Source organism: Equus quagga, unplaced genomic scaffold, assembly GCF_021613505.1.
Source record: "Equus quagga isolate Etosha38 unplaced genomic scaffold, UCLA_HA_Equagga_1.0 203_RagTag, whole genome shotgun sequence".
Taxonomy (NCBI): domain Eukaryota; kingdom Metazoa; phylum Chordata; class Mammalia; order Perissodactyla; family Equidae; genus Equus; species Equus quagga.
In genome coordinates this window covers 4,077,027-4,103,287 of record NW_025798627.1, presented here as the reverse complement: position 1 = coordinate 4,103,287, position 26,261 = coordinate 4,077,027, and the positions used below count along the sequence as shown (strand labels likewise).

At 37.5% G+C, this 26,261-nt stretch overlaps 1 protein-coding gene across 2 annotated transcripts in view; it reads left to right on the top strand.

Moving 5' to 3' along the window:
- LOC124233464 (zinc transporter ZIP10) overlaps positions 1-26,261 on the top strand; it is a 60,239-nt gene that overhangs the window by 868 nt on the left and 33,110 nt on the right. The window contains exons 1-3 of one of the 2 annotated variants that reach the window (XM_046650566.1): positions 19,245-19,343; positions 20,877-21,901; positions 24,090-24,297. In XM_046650566.1, coding sequence (XP_046506522.1) covers positions 20,888-21,901; positions 24,090-24,297 — 1,222 coding nt within the window. In that variant the 5' untranslated portion in view covers positions 19,245-19,343; positions 20,877-20,887. Of the gene's footprint in view, positions 1-19,244; positions 19,344-20,876; positions 21,902-24,089; positions 24,298-26,261 lie in introns of those variants that run through there. The other variant, XM_046650568.1, reaches the window with a different exon arrangement.

Below are 26,261 nucleotides of genomic sequence, written 5' to 3'. Positions count from 1 at the left end.
CCGAGGCCGGGGCGCCGCGCGGGGAGCGGGGGAGCGAGCGCCGGGCGGGCGGCGGCGGTTGGGGGGCTGCGCGCGGGCGGCCCAGGGGCTGAGGGCCGCGTCGCCGCGGAGGCGGGGACCCTGGGGCCGGAGGGTGGGAGGATCCGCGGTCGGGTCTGGAGGAGCGGCGGCGCGGAGCCCCCGGGTTCTCCCGCTGCCGCCCTCCTCTGCCGTCTCCCGCGGGCTCGGGCACCCCGGGATGCAGCCTTGTGCTGTTCCGGCCCCGGGAGCCTAACGGCCGGCGCCGCCTCCGCTCCCGCCGTCCTGGGCCTCGTGGGGCTGCTTGTCTCCCCGCCCAACCGAAAAGCGCAGGCGGGGGAGTAGCACGCCAGCCTCCTGGGGTCCCCGGAGCGGGGGCCGGGGCGGCGGCCGGAGGGGCTGGGAGGTGCCCGCACCGCAGCCGGGCTTTGTTCTGAACGCCGTCGGCCGGGGGCGGCGGGGCCCGGCTGCGGAGGGCCGGGGGAACCTCCGCACCTCTCCTCGCTCCCCGGGCCTGGGGGGCTGCCGTACCCCCGGCTGCTCCCCCGGGACCCCCGGCCCGGCTGCGGGGGCGGCGCGGGTGCGCGCGCCGTGACGTCGGAGGGCTTCCTGTGCTGCCGTGGGCGTGCTCACGTGGGAGCCTGGCCCGGGGCCGTCTCTGCGGGCCAGCACGAGGGCATCGCGCGGAGCCGCGGGCCGCGCTGGGGACGGTCGTGCGCTCAAGCCCCTGTCCAAGTGAAAAAGAGTGACATTAAAGCACATAATTCCAAAAAAAAAAAAAAATGATGGTAGGTTCTACTGTCTCTTTTAACGTTTCATGTAAACGTTTCATGTAACGTTTCACGTCTTTTACGCCTCTGAGTGTCATGGTTTTATCTTGGAACTGAGTCATTGTTGATGGAGCAACACTCGCATGTGACGGGTTTGCGTTTTGTCTTTTGTTTTTGGATGCGTGTCTCAATTCTACATAAGAACGAGCAACTAATATACAGGAAGAGCTGGAGATAGAGAATGTAGTTGATTGTACTAGTGCAATTGAAAGCCTTAAGCCAAGACTTGTGTAGTACTGTTTGATATTAGGACTTCCTGTTCTACAAATTTTGAGTACCTTATGAATCAGTCCCTTGTTCTAACCCTTGGAGGTCCGCACCAGACAACCCACATGCCTACACGTGCTGAATATTCTGGTAGGGAGAGAAAGACACAGACACTATCAGTGATGTACTGGTGGGACTTTAATTTTTTGTGTGTGGTGAGCCTCAGAATGATGATTCTAAATGTGTGAAATACATAGAATTACAACAGAAACTAATTATATTGAAATATAATTGTCAAAAATATTAAATGTTATGATAGAGTAATCCATGCTTTGGTAGAGCATTAAATATCAAGAGTAGTGGCAGGTCTAATAATGGCTAATTTCAAACTAGTGAGCACTGTAAATGACTTTAAAGAAAGGAATTTGAATGATTTCTAATTACATCAGGTACTGCGTATTATTGTGATTTTTGCTTACATTTGTAACTGAAGGAATAACTAAATAGAGATTATAGCTAAGGTATATCTTTCTTCCCTCTCCAAATTCACCGACCTTCTGAATTCTGTAGAGTCCCCTGAGTAAGAACGCCTGTGCAAGAATGACTTTGATGCTACTTTAAAAGAAGTGGTAGGGAAGATTTCTCTCATGGGGTGACATCAATAATATATTGCACAATAACCTGCACTTGTTCTTCCTGTTACCAATTTCTATTCCACCAACGTAGTTTAAAAGCTAACACTGCTCTTGCCCTTTGTTGAGCACCTGATATGAAGTACTTTGAGGAGGCCTCCAGTTTAGTGTGCAAGCACTACTCTAGGGCTTTTTTTTTTTTTTAACTGACTTATGGAGAATGTAGGATATAGGTATTATAGCTAAGGCAATTATTCAACAATGGGAATTTTTTATTATTGAGGTCACATTGGTTTATAACTATATAAATCTCAGGTGTACAGTGTATTTTTGACTGCTGTGTAGATAGCATCGTGTTCACCACCCAAAGTCTAATTGCCATCTGTCTCCATATACATCTGCCCCTTTACCCCTTTAGGGAGTGCTTTTAATAAAAAGAGTGTACCTTGCTGCTGTTCTGTCCCCCCCACCTCTCCTCTACCCCTAGTATTGGAAAGAATTGAGGGCTTAGGAGTGAGACTTAAAGTGCAAAACCAGGACTCATTATTACCTAGTTTGGGCACCCTGAGCAAGTTGCTTTATCTTAATCTTTTATCTGTGACTTGAAGTCCTAGGAAACTTTACCTCATGGCTTTATTGTGACCATTGAATGACATAATGAACCAAAGGGCTACAGGTACTTAATTCATTTTACCTTTTCTACACACAGACGTTTCAATTTTTCATCAGTGGTTGAGGGACTGCTTTCTGTCTCTTCTTTCCCCCTGGTTGTTGATCACCCCCAGAATGAGGGTTAATGGTGTCTACTGGGCCTTTGCTCAGATTATCCTGTTGTTCTGTTACTCATATGTGATAAACCGTAGAATTTTTTCTGCCTCTCTTGCATTTTTTAACTCTTAATAATTATAATGTACATCTTGTTTTCCATGCCAGACTAAGTTTCTTGAGCAGAACATATTCCACAGCTTTTTGTCACATAATGCTCGTAACACATTTTCAATGAATGTGCAAAGCTTGGTGGTTAAGCTCCTTAATCAAGTTTAAAATGTTAATTGAGTGAAACAAAACTTAAATTTAGCATCAACCCAAGGAAATACTTTGGATAGAAATGCCAGCCCTTGTCTGTGCAGTGCGTACTTCAAAAATGGAAATGCCATGGGTTTTGGTTTATATCAAAAGGACGTGATCACTAGTGCGTTTTAAACTGATGTTCACAATAGCAAAAGAAGGTACACAGTAGAAAGTGGAAAAGAAGTGTAGGCAGTCAAAACAGAAAGCTACATTTTTCTCTTTATAACAGAAGTTTTATAACCCTATAAAGTCATCTTTCATTAGAAGTGTAATTCTCATTCAAAATATACTAACTTTAGCTTAGAGTTTACGGGTGAAGGCGTGCTCAGTCTGTCCCGACGGTTTGATGCTGCCCCCTAGTGTTTGAATCCCCTGGAAGTTTCCTTGAGTTTAGCTTCACCTTCCCTTCCCCTTTTCCTGAAACAAGATCTATTTAAATGACAGATTATTTACTGCTACAGATCTGGTCTACCCTGGGATTTCCGCCAGCTGGTTAGCTGGCGTGGACATGGTCATTTTGAATTGGTTGACTTCGATTGTTTTAAGCCCCTAGTTTTCCCAATCGCGAGTGAGTGTTAGGTGGAGATAGAACTGTGTAACAGCGGGTTTCCTTGCAAGAGTATATGTGGGATTTTTCAAAACAGGAAGAGGGATATGTGTTAAAAGTGTATCTTTGTAGTTGGCTTTGTATGTGAATAACAGCAATTCATTTAATCTGGGCTTCTCTTTGTTTTAAAGAGTGATAGAAAATTTGTTTTCTGGCTTAATTTACTTCCATGTAACTTTATTGCCTCAACTGTACTGAAAATAAAATTCGAAAATGTTAAAATCGCATGGTGAGCTTTTTTTAGGTTCAAGTTTATTTCGAACTATGACTTTTTCTTAAAGACTGGCACCGAGCTAACAATTGTTGCCAATCTTCTTTTTCTTTTTCTGCTTTTTCTCCCCAAATCCCCCCAGTACACAGTTACATATTTTTTAGTTATGGGTCCTTCTAGCTGTGGCATGTGGGACGCCGCCTCACATGGCCTGATGAGCACCATGTCCACGCCCAGGATGTGAACTAGCAAAACCCTGGGCCGCCCGAGAGGAGCGCTCGAACTTAACCACTCGGCCACGCGGCTGGCCCTCAACTATGACCTTTATAGAATGACTTTGGAAAGTAGCCTCAGGGAACTTTAATAACCACAAGATTTCCTGTTGTCATTTACGTAAACTCTGAGGTTTCAAATTATACCAGTTATCAATATTCCAAACAACTTTTTTCCTTTTCGTTATTTTCTGTTCATAAATTCTGTGAGTGGGCTACACAATGACTTTTAGGTTTTTCCAAAATAAGTAACATTCTCAATAAAAATTTACCACAATCTGAATGTTCAAAAATATGTTCAGTAAGTATGCAGGCAATTTACAACTGACAGTGTACAATTTTAAATAACAATAGCATATTATTTTCAGCTGCTTATGAGATACACTTAATGTCCAGACATGTTAAAACAGAACACAGTAATTTATTGTCTTATCACGTAAGTAACTGTCAAATTCTATTTTTCTATTCTATCAGAACAAGGGGTGCCGGCCCGATGGCGCAGCGGTTAAGTGCGCACGTTCCACTTCGCGGCAGCTCGGGGTTCACCGGTTCGGGTCCCGGGTGTGGACATGGCACTGCTTGGCATGCCATGCTGTGATAGGCATCCCACATATAAAGTAGAGGAAGATGGGCACGATGTTAGCTCAGGGCCAGGCTTCCTCAGCAAAAAAGAGGTGGACTGGCAGTAGTTAGCTCAGGGCTAATCTTCCTCAAAAAAAAAAAAGAACAAGGGTTTTTTTGGTTGCTACATATAAGGATTGGATATTTAATAGATTTTCCTTTTTTTAAAGATTTTATTTTTTCCTTTTTCTCCCCAAAGCCCCCCGGTACATAGTTGTATATTCTTCGTTGTGGGTCCTTCTAGTTGTGGCATGTGGGACGCTGCCTCAGCGTGGTTTGATGAGCAGTGCCATGTCCGCGCCCAGGATTCGAACCAACGAAACACTGGGCCGGCTGCAGTGGAGCGCGCGAACTTAACCACTCGGCCACGGGGCCAGCCCCTAATAGATTTTTAATAGTAAATTTTTCATGGTAAAAGATCTTAGACTGAGGTAGTGGTCCTGGTGACAGTTTTGTAAGGATAAGGATAAATTATAAAATCTTGTTCAAGTAGTGTTTATTTTCACTAAGAGTGAGTGGTAGATGATTTTATAATTACCTAATTTTATATTTTAAAATTACTCATTATATTGTTGATATTTTACTGCTTAAAGAGAGGGAGGTATCAGATAATACTTACCCTGCTATTAACATTTCTAGCAGCCATGTTTACCCTATGTGCCCTACTTTTGAGGACCATCCATTCCATTTAGAAGAGGTTTTTGGGGATTAGAAAGGTGAATCAGAATGTTGTAGGAATTATCCTTATCTTATTAATATAGTAAGATTATGTACTTTCGTAAGACCAGAAGTGTTGTTGTAAGAATGACTGTGAGCTATGTATGAAAAAGTTATTTTTAATCCTCTAGTAATTATCTAAGACTTGTCAGTCAGTGATCATTTTAGTTTTTAGATTTATTTTCATTCATATAGGAAGTAGAAAATCTAAGTCGCTGTCAGTTCTTGTAACAAGATCACAAAGATAGACATCCCACTCTATTTAATGTCTGTGAATAAAAAGAAACCAATTCAGGTGTGTCCTCACACCTCTAAACTTTTTTCTGAATTCACTTTATATATTCTTTGAATTTTTGAGTTTTAAAATAATGGTTTCTGGGGCTGGCCCTGTGGCCGAGTGGTTAAGTTCGCGCACTCCACTGCAGACGGCCCGGTGTTTTGTTGGTTCGAATTCTGGGCGTGGACATGGCACTGCTCATCAAACCACGCTGAGGCAGCATCCCACATGCCACAACTAGAAGGAGCCACAACTAAAAATACACAACTATGTACTGGGGGACTTTGGAGAGAAAAAAGGAAAAAATAAAATCTTTAAAAAAAAAAATAATGGTTTCTCCTACATTTGTCTGCTGAATTGGTAGTTTTTCAAAAATGTATAGATTGTCAGGGGTCAGCACACTATGGCCCACGGGCCAAATCAGCCTGCTTTTGTAAATTAAGTATTACTAGAACACAGCCTCCTGGTTCGTTTATGTATTTGTATATGGCTGCTTTTGTGCCATAATGGCAGTATTGAGTAGTTGCCATAGAGACTGTACTGCCAAAAAACCTAAAATATTAACTGTCTGGCCCTTTTGAGTCTGCCAACCCCTGGATCCTGCTCTCAATCTTCTATCATTATTTGACAGGTTGCTGTTATTTAAAATACATTTTCCTAGAACCCATATGAGTAAAATATTTTAGTAGAAAAGCGTTCAGTCAAATGTCAATTCCTAGGTGGTAACGTGAGTTCTCAGGTGTTCTTCACCTAAATAGTGCAGAAGCGTCTCATCTCTCCTGCTCCCTGTTTTCTCTCTGTAGGAGGAGTAGCCCCCTTCTTATGCTTGCAGTTGGAATGGCGAGCCCTTGGCCTTTAACCTAACTTGCACATTGTTTCTACTTGTGTAGCATTTCTCACTTGAGCTTCCCTAAGTCAAAAGGTGATTGTGTCTTCCTTGTACCTCCTTCAGAGCAGAAGATGCTTCATATTTATTTTCAAACCTTCTCTCTGCCTCTGTCTCCTTTCCTCCGCCTCTTTCCCCTCTCCTCCCACTCCAGTGCAGGGTTGCATGTTGAGGGGCCTGTGAACAGACGTTTGGCTATAATAGCTCTCAGTGTGCCCTGCTGAAGATGAGTCGTTACTTTATTCTCTTCACCTGTGGGGAAGTGTACTGTACACTCTGTTATAGAGGAGCATAGCTTCTTGATGGAGGGAGCTAGGGAAAGAATGATTTATACAATAATTTATGACTTGTTATCACATTGCAAAACAGTAAGATCAGTAAAACAATCTAATGTTAGGAAAACATGTAGTTATAATGCAGTATTTAATTATTACATAATTATGTATAAAATGACATATAACAAAATAGAGAATGATTAGATTTGTGTATCATATATACTATATATACCGTAAAGCAATGAAATCATGTTTTCTATTCCCATGGATCTTTTTTAGTGTAGAATTTCAGCTTTGGAACATACTTTTTAAAGATTTTTGTTGTAAATTAGGATACTCTTAGTTTTTTTTAAATAAAGTGAATAATTTATATATAACCAGTGTAAGTAAAGTGTTTATTTTCAAGAAAATAATTATACCAATTTAAAAAAACTGAAGAAATCAGAAAGGTACACTCAAATCAAATCACTGAAAGAGATTTTGAGGAAATATGTTCTTTAAATTCACTGTAAATATAACATCATATAATACATAATTTATAATTTATAGAACAAATGTTAAAGCTTTTTCTGTGGTGGTTTTTGCCTAAATACAAATACTTGAAAGTTTTATTGAGGCTAAAATATAAACTTTCTTAGTTAACAGATAAGTATGTAAGAGTCTTATTAGTTCAGTGGATGCTTCTATTTTCCCTAAAAAAGAAATGAATGTTAGGGGTCATGTTAATTTTAATTACGGCTTTTTTTTAAAGAAAAAAAGACATAAAATATATAGAGAAAAAACTTTTTAAATTTAGAAAACAGAAGAAATTGCAAAAAAATTTGTAGGTTTTATTGCATGTCCATGAACACATCTATATACAAAAGGGGAGGCATTAATCAAAATAAAAAGGCACTGGACAGAACTGAAGATGTTTTTTGCAGAAAATAGGACCAAGTCATGTTATGTAAAAGCTCATATATGTTGATGAAAATATTGAGACACCAGGAATAATTTTAAAAGTATAAATAAAAATAAGGCAAGATCTTTAACTTATTCCAAAATTAGTAATATGAGGTACTAATGAGAATGCTGTGACCATGCTGCTGGTGGCAGTATAACCGAACTTAATTTCTCTAGAAACCAGTTTGGAAGTATGTAACGAGACCTGAAAAGTGTTAAAATTTTTGTAGCCTTCTTGGAATTATCCAAGTAAGTAACCAAAAATAATAGCACAAGTTGGAATTAAAATGATTGCATATTGTGATTAAAACCCTACAAACAAATGCTTGTGAAAATCTTAAGACTGTAAGTAATTCATTGTCTTCCACATGTGACATAATGTGATTTTTGTTTAACAAAAACTTTTAAGATTTATAATTGCTGACTTGAGTTTTTTCAATCAAAGTTATACATGAATGTAATTTAAAGAATTAAAGTTCTGTAAAGTTTTCAGGGGAAAGAAAAAAATCAGTTCCTCATCTTCCTTCTTTGATATACTTCTGCCCAGCGAGACAAAGAACTCTTTAGTTCCTTTTGCTGATTGTTCTGCCATTAGTTGCCATGTATCCAACATGTGCGTTATTTCTTGTTGATTTTCAATTTTAGTCATTATCTGTTTAACGGAAGATGAGGATTTAGCACTTTTCCCACCTCTCCATGTACCTTCCCATTTCCCATATTCCAGTTTCTCAGTACAAAATTATATTGTAATTTTGGTTTAGAACAGTATTGAGTGTTATACTTTTATGACTGTAAGTGTTATTTACAACTGAGCCATTGTAATAAACTGTTATGTTTCCTTTCCTGCGCAGCTTTCTTTTTTCTGGCATTAATAATTTTAGTTTTTCTCTTTTTTTCTGTGCCTATATATGACAAAATTTGCCCCAGCTCTGTGTATCTGAATGTAGCTCTGTAAAAAAAGGAATGTGCCCTAAGAACACTATGTTTACAGAAGAATTTATGTAGTTTTCTTATATATTGGGCATTCTTAAACTTGCTAATAAAGATGGATTGATAATTGATAATGAAATCGATAGTTTGCTAGTAAAAGGTAAGTAGCTTTGACATTTGAATTACACTTTTGTAAGATTCTTCTAAATGGCAAAACTAAACCATTTCACTTCATTCAACAAATAAGAGGACCTTGATGGCTTAAAATAACTATAAGGACAGCTAAAATTAATCAAAGCTTTCCTGGTAGGGAAGAAGTAGCCTGTGTTGTCTGCGGTATCAAAAAATGTTAATGTTGTAAAAAGATTACCCTGGATATTCTGATTTTTTTTTTTCCCTGACCTCATGGAAAGAAAGATTTATTTTAACTGGCAGTGTTTATGAATGGCAAGCTGGTGCAAAATCAGGAGCGTGTAACAGTGACAAGAGGCTGAAAATGGAAAACACAAGGGAAAGAGTGAAGATGGATGGAGTGATAAAGTTTGAAGCAGTGGCAGTAGCTCTTAGAATGAAGGCACCTGCGGGTCATGATGAGTCAGAAGAGAACACAGCTCTGTAGGTGGAAGGGAGAAGGCATGTGTGTCTAATTCAGGTCCTACGGTTAGCTCTCTGTCTTTGTGATGTATGTTGTGGAGATTTCTATGCTTTTGCAGTGGAAAGAGATTGAAGCCTATTTACTGAAAGGGTAGCTAAAATCGTAAACGTTTTGGTAGCTTCAGAAGGCATCACAGTATTTTGTGACTGATAAAGGCAGCCCAGCTAGTACATTTACTAATCTTAGACGTTCTTTGTATTCACAAGCAGCAGAACAGACACAGGAACATCATAGGTGGTTTTCTACGATATGGTTCAAGCTGCCTGTAATGAAAGCTTGTAATGCAGACATTTCAGATAGTTGTTTTGCATTTAATGAGAAAATGGAGGTTTGTCCATGAGTGTTTAGAATACAATAAAGATGGATTTGATGTGTTGTTGCTTGATTTGGTACATTAAATAAAGGCTCAGATGTTTATACTCTCCTAAAAAAAAAAGTTAATGAAACAGGAGCAGCACTGAATTATGCCCAAGTTCAGTTAGCATGCAGCTACTATTTTGATATGAATGAGTCTCAGTGGAAGTATTAGAGACTGTCTGAATTGTCCTTGTTTTGGGGGAAGAGCTACATTGGCATTCCAAGCTGAGACTATGGCATTAGTAGATTAGATAGCTGGTGAAGTGGGGAAATGAAAAAGCAGACCTTGAAGCTTTAAGAGGATTTTGTGGTCCCTGCTGAGGACTCATTACTGAAATAATTTTATGCTTTGAAAAGTTTTGTGATGTCAATGAAACTGGTATGCCGTGGTGGTTTTTTCTAACTTCTCGAATACTAGTGAATTGGATGCCTCCTGCAGTCTAGAGTTGGTCTTGGATGTACGAATGCTGCACAGGCTCTTGGAATATTTTTGAAAGCATTCTTTCAAAGGAGTCAAAGGGACTTTTTCTCCCTGGTTCTACACTTTGTGGAAGTTAAGTGAAAGGTGTATAATACCGCGTCTAATAGTGCTAACACCTTAGGTTAGTACACTTAGTTGCTTTGCAAAGCAGTTTCATATACGTTATTCCATCAATGGATAAGTGTAGGTGCTGTTTCCCCTGTTTTGCAGAAAGGAAACGGACAGTGCTGGGATGATCTAGAGAAGAAGGTTTCTGACTCCTGGTACCTATACAGAATGCTGAATTCAGTGGATATATCAGAAATGGAATTTAAAATGGGTCCAATTTATATTCCTATTAATAGCTTTCACTTAAATAACATTTAAACATTACAAATAAAATGGAAAAACGTGTAAACCTTTTACCACTTAAAAAAGTACACGTCTTATTTTCTTTGGTTCTCATAATTACTGTGAAATAGAACAGGGATTAATAGCCCTGCTTTAGAAGTGGGAATAAGGCTTAAAGAGGTTCAGTGACTTGGCAAACCCCTCACAGCTAGTGAGTGGGATCTTGGACCCCTAGACTAGTGTTTCTTCAGTATGCAGGCAGTCTCACTGCTTCTCAGTCGTTTTGTGTGCACTGCTGTTGAATCACAGAGGAAACTAAGTTGATATCTGACTACCCGTTCCTGTCAATATGGATAAAGATTGATGAGGGCACTCAGTGATACAAATACCAGTTGTGTTTATGTGATTCAGGATATAAATTAAACTAATTTCTACCGTTATTTGAAGTCCTGTAATGAAATCTTTAAAAAAAATGAAATCCTTTATGAAATTAGGATACTATGTACATTTATTAAATGGATTTTCACATTGTTTACTTAGGCCTGGATCTATAATCCAGGTTGAGGGTTTTAGTGATTTCTCTTTTCGTTTCTACCTCATTGATCTTCAAAATACCAATCTGGAACGTTGAAATGGCTAGTTTTAAAACCTAAGCAATGTATAGTATTTTTTTCTATAATTATTAGTTTGAATATCTTTTCTATAATTATTAGTTTGAAATATTAATTTGAATATATGTAATGTTGTTTAATGACCAGGACATGGTCTGAAAAACGTATCGTTAGGTGATTTCGTCATGTGAACATTACAGTGTGCACTTACGCAAACATAATGGTATCACCTACTACACACCTGGGCTTTATGGTCCTAATTTTGGGACCACTGTCGTATATGCAGCCCCTCATTGACTGGAATGTTATGTGGTGAATGACTGTATATATGTATATATATTGTGTGTGTGTGTGTACGTATGTACGAGACAGACAGAAACAGAATTAAAATACAGATAGTAACTTTTGGTTCTTTCAGTTGGTCTTCAGTTTCTTTTAAAAAAATACCCCTTTGAGTAAAAGTCTAGTTTTTTTTTAATTGAATGAGTTGAATAGATTACACACAGTATGAAGTTAGCTGGCCTCTTCAGTAACAAGAACCTAGTGCTGGAAATGGAATTGTTTTAGTGTTTATCAGTCACTTTTTTTTAAAGATTTTATTTTTTTCCTTTTTCTCCCCAAAGCCCCCCAGTACATAGTTGTATATTCTTCGTTGTGGGTCCTTCTAGTTGTGGCATGTGGGACGCCACCTTAGCGTGGTTTGATGAGCGGTTCCACATCCGCACCCAGGATTCGAACCAACGAAACACTGGGCCGCCTGCAGCGGAGCGCGCGAACTTAACCACTCGGCCATGGGGCCAGCCCCTATCAGTCACTTTTCTTATTTCAAGCAATCATTTTGTTAAATAATCTGATGATATTCTTATTGACTTTTTTTTATGTTGACTGTAAGTATTAGAGACAATTTCTTTTTTCCTTTAAAAATGTTTTGGATAGGTTACTTTAGTAATTATCTCAAAGTAAAGAGCCCTTGACTTTCAAGTGAGGGCTGTGCCACAAACTTAAAATATCACCTTAATCATACTGTATACCTTCTCTGGGTCTTACTTTATATACAGAAATCTAAGAGTGTTTAGCTAGATATATTGAACAATCTTTTCATCTTAAACTTTCTCTGATTCTGTTATGTTCATCTGTATGAAATAAAGATAATATTTTTCTTTAGACAAAATATCAAAGGATCTGTAATGTTAGCAATTAGTGTATATTTCTGATTTTGTTCTTGGTACAAGTGTTTAATTTTATTTATTTAAAAATTTAAAAATTTGTAATTTGGCATTTCCATAGGAAAGACTACAACAGAAAGCATGTAATTAAAGATGTTTGTAAGCACCTAAAGAAGAACTTGCTACGGAGAATATCAACCCCAATTACTTCGATTTAAGGATCTAGTTAACCAAATTTTCTCTTAAGTATAATCCTATATTTTGTCATGCAAGATCTTTGGTTACCAATGATAACTTTTTTTCTTTCTGGCTAAAAAAATGGATTTTCTACCATGGTGCTTTTAAGAGTGCTTGCGAAAACTGGGGAAATTAGAATAAGGTCTGTATTTTAGTTAATAGTATTATATAAATACAGTTTCCTTGTTTTGAAAATGCACTATGATTATGTAAAATGTTATTGGGGAAAATTGAGTAAAGAGTGCGTGGAAACTCTGAACTATTTTTATAACTTCTTGTGAATCTTAGTTTAAAATAAAAAGTTAAAAAAATAAATTCCTCTTTGGGGATGATTAAATATGGGTCTATTTCTAGAAGCTGCATGTTACTGAATTTACTAATTGAGGGTTGAAATATATGTGCTTCACATAGGGATTAGAAATCGTTTTGTTTGAAATATGACATGCCCTCAGAAAAGTACTCAAATGTTAAGTGTAAGCCTTGACACATTTTCATGAATTGAACAAATCCATTTAACCAGCACCCACGTGAAGAAATAAAACATGAATAGCAACCCAGAATTCCCCTCATGATTCTTCCCGGTCACTTCCCGTACCAGAGTATAACCACTATTCTCACTAAATATTTAGTTCTGATGTTAATGTTAAAATATTAGTGAATCTCATTTTTTCTTTGCATCCAAAGCAAAATATTTGTTTCAGAAATAGTATAATTCACTAGCACAATGATTAAATTACTTAACTGTAAATTAACCCGACCCTTACTGTAGAAATTATACAATGATAGAATACTTTAACTTTTAACTGTGATGATATACTGGAAATCAATAATAAAAGATGAAATTAAATGTGTAGTGACAACTGCTAGCTATTTTCCAGAATCCATTCTTCCTTTTTTGTGTAGTCAGTTTATACATAGATGTCTGTAGCACCCAGAAGTCTTAGGTAAATAACTCAATATGTATTGCTGAATTAAAAAAAATATTCAGTTATAAAACATTCTTAATGCACAAAGCTTGGAAAATTCCAGAACACAAGAGACAATAGACTGTGTTGGCCAGGGCAAAGCTGAGTCCTATAAAGGCCAGTTTTGCGGTTGAGTGGTATATGGACTTAGGCAACATTTCCCCCATTCCTGTCTCTACCCTGAAGATCCTCCTTGTCCTGTGCATAGAAAAGAATCCTTAATTTTCATAGAATGCTTGGGAAATATCCTAAGTTGTTCATGAGACTGTATTTCCCAGTCTCCTTATAGCTGATTGAGGCCATGTGACTAATTTCTTGCCAATGGAATGTGACGAGTGATACATGCAACCTCTGCTTCATTTGTTGCTTCAGAAGAAATTTCTGAACCTAGACTTCCCTTCTTTCTGTTTTACCACTAGCTGGAGTAGCACTGGGTAAGGCTGATGTGTCGCAGAATGACTGGAGCAGAGCTGCTCGCAGACCTGGAGCAGTCACCTTGGACTATTTTTGAGGGAGAAATAGCTTGTTTCTTAAGCCGCAGCCCTTGGGGAGAGGTCTCTTTGCAATAGCTGCTTAGTCTATGCTAATACATGCTTCATTCAGATGATTCTTAAGCACACATTTGCTATAATGGTTCTAAAGTTGCAAAGTTTCTGAATGATTTACGTAAAAAAATAGTTAACACAAGTTTAATATTAACCTTGTGATGTCACTCATGTACTCGCATTCCTGTGATGCTCTCTTGAATATAAATAATTAGAGGACTCCAGATGTTTAGAATCTTGCAGTGAACAAATTGGGTACTGTACATTTAAAAAATAGAGGGGCCAGCCTGGTGGCATGGTAGTTAAGTTCACCCGCTCCGCTTCAGTGGCCCAGGGTTCGCAGGTTCAGATCCCAGGCATGGATCTAGCACCGCTCATCAAGCCACGCTGTGGTGGCATCCCACATAAAATAGAAGAAGATTGGCACAGCTTTTAGCTCAGTGACAATCTTCCTCAAGCAAAAAGAGGAAGATTGGCAACAGATGTTAACTCAGGGCCAATCTTCCTCACACACAAAAAAATAGAGACAAATGACTATGTAAAGCTCTTCAGACCACCCAGAGTTTTTGTGTTTCATGGAGTCATTCATTTGATGTTGCCTGATCAACGTATACTTATGTTTTATTTCCACCACTGGCACTTATGCATTTGACAGTAGGATAATGTGCACTGAAGAAACTGCAAGATATTTACATATCAGATGAATGGAGCAACATTCACTGAGAATGTCACCTTTCACTAGCCTCTTCTAGTGGAAAGCCCAAGGTAACCGCAGGGAGTGTAAAATTGTCCTCTCTCTACTTAATAGTGATTGTCTTAATTAGCCTTGCCTTTTCATCTTCATTAGTGTCCAAGTAAAATTGATATATTTTAAATGGTGACTTTATCAATGAGACTGTACAAGAAACTGAAGTGTTTGGATTACAAAACAAAATCTAAATGTAGTTTTGGAATTAAAATATTTTTTGGAGACTATTTTTTAAAAGTTTGAACTCACATATAATTCAACCTGATTTATTCAGGTAATCATAATATTCAGTTGACTAAAATATTTTAAATAAATGGAAGTGTTTGATAATTTATTTGTGTAGGTAGTGGTTCTCAACGTATCTTGCATCCGACTCGCTAGGAAGACAGGATAAAACATTGCTCAGCCCTACTGCCAGAGTTCCTAATGTAGTAGGTCTGGGTGGGGTGCAAGAATTTACGTTTCTAACAAGTTGCCAGGTAACTGAGATGCTGCTGTCACTGCTGCTGCTACAACTGCACTTTGATTAATCACTGGTAGAGGTTATGTGATGTCTTTTCATACTTGGAGAAAAGTACATAGAAGAATAGAACAACCACCAGCCTCCCATTATGCTGCTTGAACAAGTATTAAATGTTTCTTCACGTTGCTTCAGATCCCCTTCCTTTTAAAAACATAGAACACTGCAGATGCAGTTGAATATATACATTCCCTCCAGCCTCTGATTCCTCTCCTCTTCCTGAAAAGAAAACCACTCTCCAGAACGTGATCTCCCCCTGTTAGGCTCTTGCTACCTGTATATATGCCCCCAAAATAAAGTATTTTGCATGTTTTAAATTCCGTATAAATGACAGGACTTGTGACTTTTTGCTATTTATTTATTTTGAGGAAGATTAGCCCTGAGCTAACATCCACCGCCAATACTCCTCTATCTTGTATGTGGGATGCCTGCCACATCATCATAGCTTGATAATCGATGCATAGGTCTGTGCTCAGAATCTGAACTGGTGAGCTCTGGGCCGCCAAAACGGAGTGCACAAACTTAACCACTGCACCACCAGGCCAGTCCCACAATTTATTTTTTAAATTATGTTTCTGAGATTTGTGCATGTTATATATTCCTTCATAGTCATACATTTATAACTGCAGTTAATCTTTAATTGCAGAAATATGCCACATTTATTTTATCCATTCTTCCACTGATGGGCATATAGGTTTGTTGCAGGCACTATGGGATACGTAATCATCAGCCATTCCTCATCTACCTCCTTTTTCCTTGCTGTGTGACCCCCATGTTCTGTAAGTACTCCCTTTCCCGGATACGTAGGAAAGGTGGCTTCTTCCAGTCCCGAGGGGATGAGTGTGGCTTTGTCTAAGCTGATCGTGGTAATTTCTTCCTGTGCCAGTTGTTGGTTTTGGCGTTCGTATGTAGTATAGCCTCATCAAAAACATGAAAAGGGAAATCTGGAAGGGACTTTAGGGAAAGATTTTTTTCCTTGGATAAAGGGAGAGACATGAAGATAAATCTTCCACCTTTGGATTTGGTTGTGCAAGGATAGAATTGTGCCAACAGCAGTTTCTTGACCCTCTGAGGGGACAAATCTGAGGATGAGAGAGCTTGAGTTTTTGATAGGGTAATTGTCTTGGAACCGCCCATTTCTCCCAACTTCTTTTTATGTGAAATTTTCCTCCTTGTTTTAACCACTTTTAGTTGAGTGTTCTGCTGTTTGAACCAAAGCATCCTGTTACAAGGTGGTTAAATCAACAGTACTGCAATAAAGATTCTGAAGTTTGTTTCCTGTGCCTAAGTGTAAGAGTTTCTCTAGGATAAATAGATAGGAGTGGAATTTTCGGGCTATGGAATGTGTTCATATTTAGCTTTGGTAGATGTCAATTGCTTCCCAAAATGGTTGTACCAATATATTCCCACCAGCAGGGTAAGAGGGTGAGGTAGTTTCTGTTTCTCTACATTAGGTCTTTGCTTAACACCTGCTTTTGTCAGATAGTAATTTTTGCCTGTTACTGATTTGGTACCTCATCTAGATTGTTAGTAATCCTGTTGCTGCTCAACCAGCTGTCTTGTTTATGTCCTTTGTGTAGTTATCTATGTAATATTGGAGTTTTTTCTGAATTTATATATATATATGTTTTATATATTCTGGATACTGATTTTTTTTTTGTAAGATTTTATTTTTTTCTTTTTCTCCCCAAAGCCCCCCAGTACGTAGTTGTGTATTTTTAGTTGTGGGTCCTTCCAGTTGTGGCATGTGGGATGCTACCTCAGCATGGCTTGATGAACGGTACTGTGTCCGCACCCAGGATTCAAACTGGCGAAACCCTGGGCCACCAGAGCTGAGCATGCGAACTTAACCACTCGGCCACGGGGCCGGCCCCTGGATACTGATTGTTTACGTGCATCTTTTATCTATACGCATTGCCAATATCTTCCCGTGTATGGCTTGTCATAAGCTTTGTTTATGGTGTTCCTTTTTTTTTTTCTATTTTTTTCTCCCAAATCCCCCCAGTACGTGGTTGTATATTTTAGTTGTGGGTCCTTCTAGTTCTGGCATGTGGGACACCGTCTCACTGTGGCCTGATGAGCAGTGCCATGTCCGCGCCCAGGATCCAAACCGGCGAAACCCTGGGCCACCAAAGTGGAGTGCACAAACTTAACCACTCGGCCACAGGGCTGGCCCCTATGGTGTTCTTTATGGTAGGGCAATATTTAAAGAATTTAGTTTAATTAAACTAATCAAAACTTTTTCCTTTAACGTTTGTATTTTGTTTCTCTTATTTAAAAAAATATTTCCCTATCCTCAGGTCATGATATTCTTCTATATTTTCTTCTAAAACTTAAGAATTTTGCTTTTTATATTTAGATCTTTAATCCTCTTGGAATTGACTTTTGTGTATGGTGTGAGGAAGAACTATTTTCTCACAATCAATGTTACTGATTCTCTTTTTGAACTCTGTTCTGCTCCTCTGGTCTGTTTATCTGGCCCTGTGCCAGTTCTCTGTTAACTTTAGTTAGTGTAACTTTGTGAAAAGAAGTCTTTATCTCTTTGCTAAATCTTCTGAATTGTCTCGGTTGTCCTTGGATTTTTGCTCTTCTATATGAATTTTTGGATGAACTTGTATAGTCTCAATAAAAACAAATAGCTACCGGGATTTTGATTGACACTGAATTAAATTTGTTGTATACACTTGGGAAGACTACATATCTCGTCTATGTGAGTGATGTCTCTCTAGTTTTTGCAGTTCTTCTTTAATGTCCTTCAATAATGTCTTATAAATTTCTCCTTTTAATGGTCTTATTTTGTTTATTTCTAGAAACCTTATAATTTTTGTTTATAATTACATTTTCTAGTTGGTCTTTACTGGAGAAAATTTGATTTTAGAAAAACTTTTAAATTGAAATACAATATGTACAGAAAAATACACAGAGTATAAGTACAACAAATTATCACAAAAAAATTATACGTATTTGTATAACCAGTTTTCAAGTCAAGAAAGAGAACATTACTACACTTTGCAATCCCAATTATTGCCTGCACTTTTCTTTTCAAAAAGTAATCATTATTTTGGTTTAGTTTTGCTCGTTTTAAACTTGATATAAATAGAAATATACACTGTACAGAATCATACAATATTTCTTTAGTGTTATATTTTGCTCATGTAGTACTTATAGAGATTCATTTGTGTTAATGTGTGAAGTCATAATTTTCATTCCTGTGTAGTATTCCATTGTTAGATAATTTTGTTTTATTTGTCCATTCTGCTGTTGATAAACATTTGGCCTTTTTCCTGTTTTGAACTATGATGAATGATGATCAGGTGAATTTTCATGTTCGTGTCTTTTGGTGTTCCGGTACGTGCATTTCTGTTGAGCGTATACCCCAAAGTAGAATTGCTTTGTGAGTGGATATGCTTACGTTCAACTTCTGGCAGATCCTGCCAAACAGTTTTCCAAAGGATACCAATCATACATACCAATCAGCAGTGTATGCAAGTTCCAGTTGACCCCGTATTTTTGCCTACATCTTTTATATTTTATTTATTCTGCTTGGTATATAGTATTATCTAATTGTGATTTAATTTACATTTCTCTGATGACTATTGAGGTTGTGAATCTTTTCATATGCTACTTGGTAATTTGACTATCCTCTTATGAAGTGCCTATTCAAATTTCCTGCCCATTTTTCTATGGAGTTGTCTCATACTTTTCATACTGATTTGTAGAAATTCCTTATATATTATTGACTGGTAACCTTGTGGTAATCTTCTCCCAATCTGTGGCTTGCCCTTTTAGTCTCTTAATTATATCTCTTGATGAACAGAAATTTCTTAATTTTTTTTTTTTTTCCTTTTTCTCCCCAAAGCCCCCCAGTACATAGTTGTGTATTCTTCGTTGTGGGTTCCTCTAGTTGTGGCATGTGGGACGCTGCCTCAGCGTGGTCTGACGAGCAGTGCCATGTCTGCGCCCAGGATTCGAACCGTTGAAACACTGGGCTGCCTGCAGCGGAGCGCGCGAACTTAACCACTCGGCCACGGGGCCAGCCCCAGAAATTTCTTAATTTTAATGTACTGTACTTGATCAGCCTTTCCTTTAATGCTGTTTGTGTCTTATCTTGAAGGTCTTGAAGCTGGTCTTCCAAATAAATCTTCTCCAGCTGCACTTTCCAGTATAGTAGCCAGTAACCACACGTGACTATTAAGCACTTGAAATATGGCTAGTCTGAATTAAGATGTTCTGTAAGTGTAAAATACATGCCAGATTTCAAAGACATAATATTAAAAAAGAACATAAAAATTGCATTAACAATTTTTATATTGATAACATGTTGAAATGATAATATTTGGGATATAGTAGGTTAGGTAAAATATAGTATGAAAATGACTCTCACCTGTTTATTCTAGAAAACCTTAAAATTGCATAATTGACATGTTATATCTCTGTATTGTAGAAACATGCTGTCCAATGGAACTTTCTGTAATTATGGATGTGTTCTGTTATCTACACTGTCCCGTTATAGTGGCCATGAACTACACGTGGCTGTTGAGCATTTAAAATGTAGCAGTGGTGACTGAGAAGCTGAATTTTTAATTTAATTGCAGTTTACATTTAAGTAGCCACATGTGGTTAGTGGCTACCATAGTGGACAGCATGTTTCTGGACACAATTGCTTTAATATTTATTGTTTTAGATTTAGGTTTACAATCCATCGGTAATTGATTTTTATATATGGTGTGAGGTGGGGGGTCAAGTTTTATTTATTTTTTCTTGTGTATGGAAATCTAGTTGACCAAACACCAAGGAACAGGGAATCTTTCCTATGTTTAGACGCTGTGTTTTGTTTCTTGGGTATATTTGTTTGTTCTTTACACAAAATACCACGCTATCTTTAGTAACTGGTAGAGTAACTGTTCCTATCCTGTTCCTCAGGAGTGTCTTGGCCATTCTTGGCCCTTTCTGTTTCCACATAAATATTAAAAATACCTCATCAGTTTTCACAAAATTACTTCTGGAGTTTTGATTGATTTTACATTGGATCTATATCTCATCCAGTCATGAACATGATATAGCCTTCTGTTTATTTAGGTCTTTCATTTCTCTGAATAATAGTTAATCCTTTTTTTATGTAAAGGTCTCACACATCTTTTGTTAGATTTATTCCTAACTATTTGCTGCTATAAATGATACTGTTTTCTAATTTCATTTTCTAACTATTGCTGGTGTATAGAAATACAGTTGATTTTAAGTTATTGTCCTTATATCCAGCAACTGTACTAAATTAACTTATTCTTATAGATTCTTTTGGATTTTCTTCATAAGCAATCTTGCCATTCGTGAATAATGATAGTTTCCTTTCTTTTTGATTCTTACACATTTTATCATTTTAATTAATCTTCTTACCTTATTGCACTAACCAGGACCTTACGAGCAGGGATCTGCAAACTTTTTTTGTAAAGGACCAGATAGAAAAGGAGCCAACAATTCCTGTATAAATGCATAGGCTCATCAGTGTTGTGCTTAAAGGGGGTCAGAGTAGTCTTGTAGATAAGTCTTGAGCAATTTGTATTTATTCAAAGGACTGTACACAATTTTGATAAATTAAAAGGGGTCATTTTTCTACGGTATTGGAGAAGGAAAGAATGATTTATAACCATGAAAGAAATGGAGTAAAGCATTTGCCTAATGGATTGGCAACTGCTGGGGAATTTATGATCATTTTGAATGTGCCTAAGTATAAACTAATGCTTGCCTCTCTTTTTAAATCCCTTTAGGAAAAATAGAAATGAAGGTACATATGCACACAAAATTTTGCCTCATTTGTTTGCTGACATTTATTTTCCATCATTGCAACCATTGCCATGAAGAACATGACCATGGTTCTGAAGAGCATCACAGACACCATCGTGGAATGACAGAATCGGAGTCAAGCAAATTTTCAGTGCTGTATGCTGAAAATGAAAAAAAATATTATATTGAAAAACTTTTTGATCGTTATGGTGAAAATGGAAGATTATCCTTTTTTGGTCTGGAGAAACTTTTAACAAACTTGGGCCTTGGAGAGATAAAAGTAGTTGAGATTAATCATGAGGATCTTGGCCACGATCATGTTTCTCATTTAGATATTTTGGCAGTTCAAGAGGGAAGGCATTTTCACTCACATAACCACCAGCATTCCCATAATCATTTAAATTCAGAAAATCAAACTGTGACCAGTATATCAACAAAAAGAAACCACAAGTGTGATCCAGAGAAAGAGACAATTGAAGTATCTGTCAAATCTGATGATAAACATATGCATGACCGTAATCATCGCTTATGTCATCACCATTGTTTGCATCATCACCTCGATCATAACACTACTCGCCATTTTCCTAATGTTTCCATTACTCACGGTGAGCGTGGGGAGCCTGGCCATGAACCTTCAACAGAGACCAATAAAACACAGGAACAATCTGAAAGTAAGCTACCAAAAGGAAAGAGAAAGAAAAATAGGAAGAAAAGCACTGAAAATTCTGAGGTTATTACACCAGGTTTTCCCCCTAACCGTGATCAGGGTGAACAATATGAGCATAATCGGGTCCACAAACCTGATCGCGCACATAACCCAGGCCATTCTCATGTGCGTCTTCCAGAACATAATGGTCATGATCCTGGTCATGGACACCAAGATCTTGATCCTGACAATGAAGGGGAACTTCGACATACTAGAAAGCGAGAAGCACCACATGTTAAAAAAAGTGCAATTTATTCAGCTGCTAGTCACAAAGATCATAATGAAGATGACCGTCAGCATGAGGTAAGTATAAAAAGATAGCTGCAAACAGAGAAGTAACAGTGGACTGGACTGGTCAATCATATCCAAACTTCTTTCCAGATAATGTTCGCTAACAAAATACATTAAGGAATCAAAATCAGATCTAAGATTTTTATCTGAATTTTCGCTTGCATTATTTGTTTTCAAGTTTGCATCCCTCAAATCTAAGTGTTTAAAAGTTGTTAGAAAATATATCAGTTATTTTCTTTCCTTATTTTACTGTCTTGCTTATGACTTGTTTTGACTCCCCAAGGTAGTTTTCATGTTGTTACTGTTAGCTGGTTTCTAGATATTTGAGAATTAAAGCCTTTTTTGTTCAACCTTTCCTTTTGGAAAGTGACTAGACAGTTTCTTTTTGTTTTAGGAAGATTAGCCCTGACCTAAGATCTGCCGCCAATCCTCCTCTTTTTGCTGAGGAAGACTGGCCCTGAGCTAACATCCGTGCCCATCTTCCTCTACTTTATATGTGGGACGCCTACCACAGCATGGGGTGCCATGCCGTGCCGTGTCCGCACCCGGGATCTGAACCGGTTAACTCTGGGCTGCCAAAGTGGAACCCTCAAACTTAACTGCTGCACCATCAGGCCGGCCCTGACAGTTTCTTTTTCATAATTATTAACTTAATGAATTAACTGTGGAATGGTTCCCAGTCATTGGTCTAGCTCCAAAGTCTGGTATTCTGCACATACAGTAGGTTAGTTTTCTGTCAGGTTATGATAGGGCCTGTTTGCTCGTGGAGTTAGTCTTTTCTCATGCCTTTGGCAGGTTTAGGATGAATGCAAAAAGATATAATAATAAGGAACTCCAATAGTAGTGGGATTGTGCATTTTCTAAATTTTCATGCTCTTTTAAATGCTTTCACATTTGGTTGGTTCCTTCTTGATTTTTTTTTTAAACTGTTCACCTTAAACACATTTATTTTTGTTTCGTTAAAGGTATATCAACACCGTTGTTTATTCTAATTTTTAGCAGTCTTTAAAGTTTAGAAAAAATTATTGACGTTTTTGTTCATACGGATGAAAAGCAGCACCATCTAATGTGGAAAATGACCTCACCCTTTGCTGTTTCTGTCTCTGTTATTGAAGTATGTTTTGCATCTAAGTAAATATCTTTGTTTCTTCCCTAGATAAATCATCAGATATTTGGTTCTTAACAGTTATAAATACTGATTTTAAAATAACTTATATTTAAAATCTTAAGTCTACTTTTAAGGAAATATATTCATTTATTACTATGGATAATATCCTAGAATCTTTTGTTGATAATATCTGGATATTATCATTAATGTTACTCTCTGTATCAGACTGGGGTCTGCATCATAGACCTGTTGTTTTGTATCCTCACAGGTCTGATGCATATTGGGAATTTTCTCAGGATTTCTGGAGATGTTCTGTGCATTGGATAGGATGGTACCTCATGTTCAGACCTAAGAATTGTCTGTCTGTTTGTATATTTTGATTTGGTTTTTCGGACCATAGATAAAATCATAATCAGGTAGCAGTTCAGTAAACAAGAATGCAACCAGCATTGATATGTGTGAAGAAGAGGCAGTACAGTCTTCTTTGCGTTAATTTTAGATGTTTGTTTTCACTATGTGATAGGTCCAAACTTGTTTGCTGTTGTTTTGTTGTATTTTATACTTAAAGTACCAGTGGATGAAGCTGCCTTTTTTTCGTCTTCTGGTTTTAGCACTGGGATAGAATTCTTCAATATGATATTCTTTCGGGGTGCCTTAGGCAGTAAAAATGTCTATATTATGGCATATTTTAATATAAAGTTATTGAAGTACTCTGTTTAACACTATTTCACAAATAAGAATCTTGAATGATTGATGATTGTACTTTGACCGGGGAAGTGATTTTTCTCCTCACCCCTTAAGAATCTTGGAAATGTAACTGTGAGTTACTCTTATCAATGGCAGAAAGTCATTATCTTTCATGTGTTGGAGTGGAAAATGGTTAAAATCCATAAAACGTCTTCAGTAATCAAGTTGAATGTATTCCTATCGTAAATTTCTATCAGAAAGCTTTATTTGTAATACATATCTGTGTATTACAGATTATTTTTAAATGATATTTAGAATATTTTTTATTATATAGTAATTTATTTTTCTACTTAACCTTCTTAAAGTACTCTTTTTACTTAATTTGTTTTATCACTTTCCTTGCAGTGTTTGAACGTCACTCAGTTGTTAAAATACTATGGTCACGGTGCCAACTCTCCGATCTCACCGGATCTATTTACATACCTTTGCCCTGCTTTGTTATATCAAATTGACAGCAGACTTTGTATTGAGCATTTTGACAAACTTTTAGTTGAAGATTTAAATAAGGATAAAAATCTGGTTCCTGAAGATAAGACAAATATAGGGGCATCAGGTAAGAAAGACTTAAGTTTTTTCTCCTCAAAATAGTCTCTTTGTATATTTATTTTTTAATGTAGTTGAATTGGAGAGTAATTCTAAATTACTGCCTTCCTTTTGGTGACTTTCAATATGTTTTAATGAGGTTTAGATATGTGTGCTTAAAAAAGATCAGGGGAAGACGGGAGGCACAGTAACATTTACTTATCTCTTCTGGCATTACAGAGGGATGTTTTGCTATGGATAGAGAACTAGAATAAAAAGAAAGTACAGGTTTGTGATAAATAGATCCTTCTTGATGGGCAAGTGTTGATAATGGGGCCTGTAATTTAAGTTATTTGGTGTTATAATTACTTAACATTTAACAGAGTTGAGGGCCTCTTGCAAAAAGCTAAGATTATGAAGTTTTTAAGGAAGTAAAAAGGGAAGTCTGTGGTTAAACTCTAGGAACGTCTCAGAAATGCCGGTGATTGGCACATGAACTTCGTCATGGGCACATCTAGAGAGCTTCAACTAAGGTAAAACCAAAACTATTTTTAAGCTTCTCTCCAGGCACATGGCATCCAGTTGGCTAGTTAGCTCCACCTTGATGTTCGTGGGTATCTCCCACTTAATATTTTTCAAAACTTCTACTCCACATAAAGTTTTTACCTCTTGTTCACTCCCAAATGCTGTTAAGTTCATTCTTTGAGAAAATCTGAAAATCTTTGGCTTTTTTTCTCTTAGGTTTTTTGTTTTTGTTTCTCTTTTTCCCTTGTATAATCAATTGTCAAGTCCAGTTGAGTCTTCTCGTAAGTATCTTCTAGCTCCATCCACTCTGTCATAACTTTAATTCAGGTCCTTCTTGGTTCTTTACTGAATAGTTGAAATAACTCATAATCTTCCCTGCTTGTGTTCCTGTCCCCTTTGTAGGTCATCCTTAGCACTTAAGCTCGATTTATCTTTCTAAAATGGCAAATGAGATTCTGTGACAGGGTTTTTTCTTTTTAGTGATAGTTAAGAGTTTGGTTAATACATATTTTTATTTTATTAACAAATACATATTGCAGTCACTGTTTTAAAATCAATTTGTTTACTCCTCACAATAGTCCTGTGAGGTGGAGAATGTTATCTAATAACTTTCCCGGGGGTCTCAGAGCTGGTAAGTGATAGCGCTAGGATCAAACTAGGAAGTTTAAGCATTTTGCTATTTGTGTGCTAAGTCTTTTATATGCATTTTTTTCATTAAATTGTAACAATAATCTATTAAATTATTACATGAAAGAGCTGTTATATGATTCTTGTTTTTAAAGATAAGGAAGCTGAGGTATAGAAAAGTTTAGTAATTTGCACACAGTTCCCAGGCCTAATAAATGATAGAGCCCACCAACCCTAAGGTTTTCTCATAAATCCTCTGGGCGATTAATGACCATGCTATTATCTTCCAAATTTAGTTAATTCTGGTGTCACCTTTATGGTTTTTCCCATTTTTCTTTACACTATTTAATGTTTTTCATTAACTGTCTAATATTTTTCTTTATATCTTTTATATTATAAGCAATAATATCTATGAGAAAATGGATTTGGTGTGATGTTCTAGTTATATTTTTTCTCGTATGTTTTAGGAAACCGCGTTATGCTATATTGTTCAAAGTTCAGAGTCATTCACTTGGCCCGTCAGACTTTCCAGAATATGACCCCTGCCTACCTACCTACCTTTCCATCCTTATCCTCCACCATTTATTTCTTTCCTCTCAGCTCTAACCATAATGAACTCCTGATAACAGATTATGCTGTTTTTCCCTCATTCCTCTCTGCCTTTTCACATTCTAAACCTCTCTACTTGACTGACTACTGTGATTCCGCAAAGATTCAGCTCAAGGATTAGCCCCTTTGGGGTAACTTACTGACTATCCTAGCCTTAATTAAGTCCACTTCCTTGACATCCTCTCGTGTCTCCATCATAGTACAGAGCTTAGGGGATCTTAATTATTGGATTAG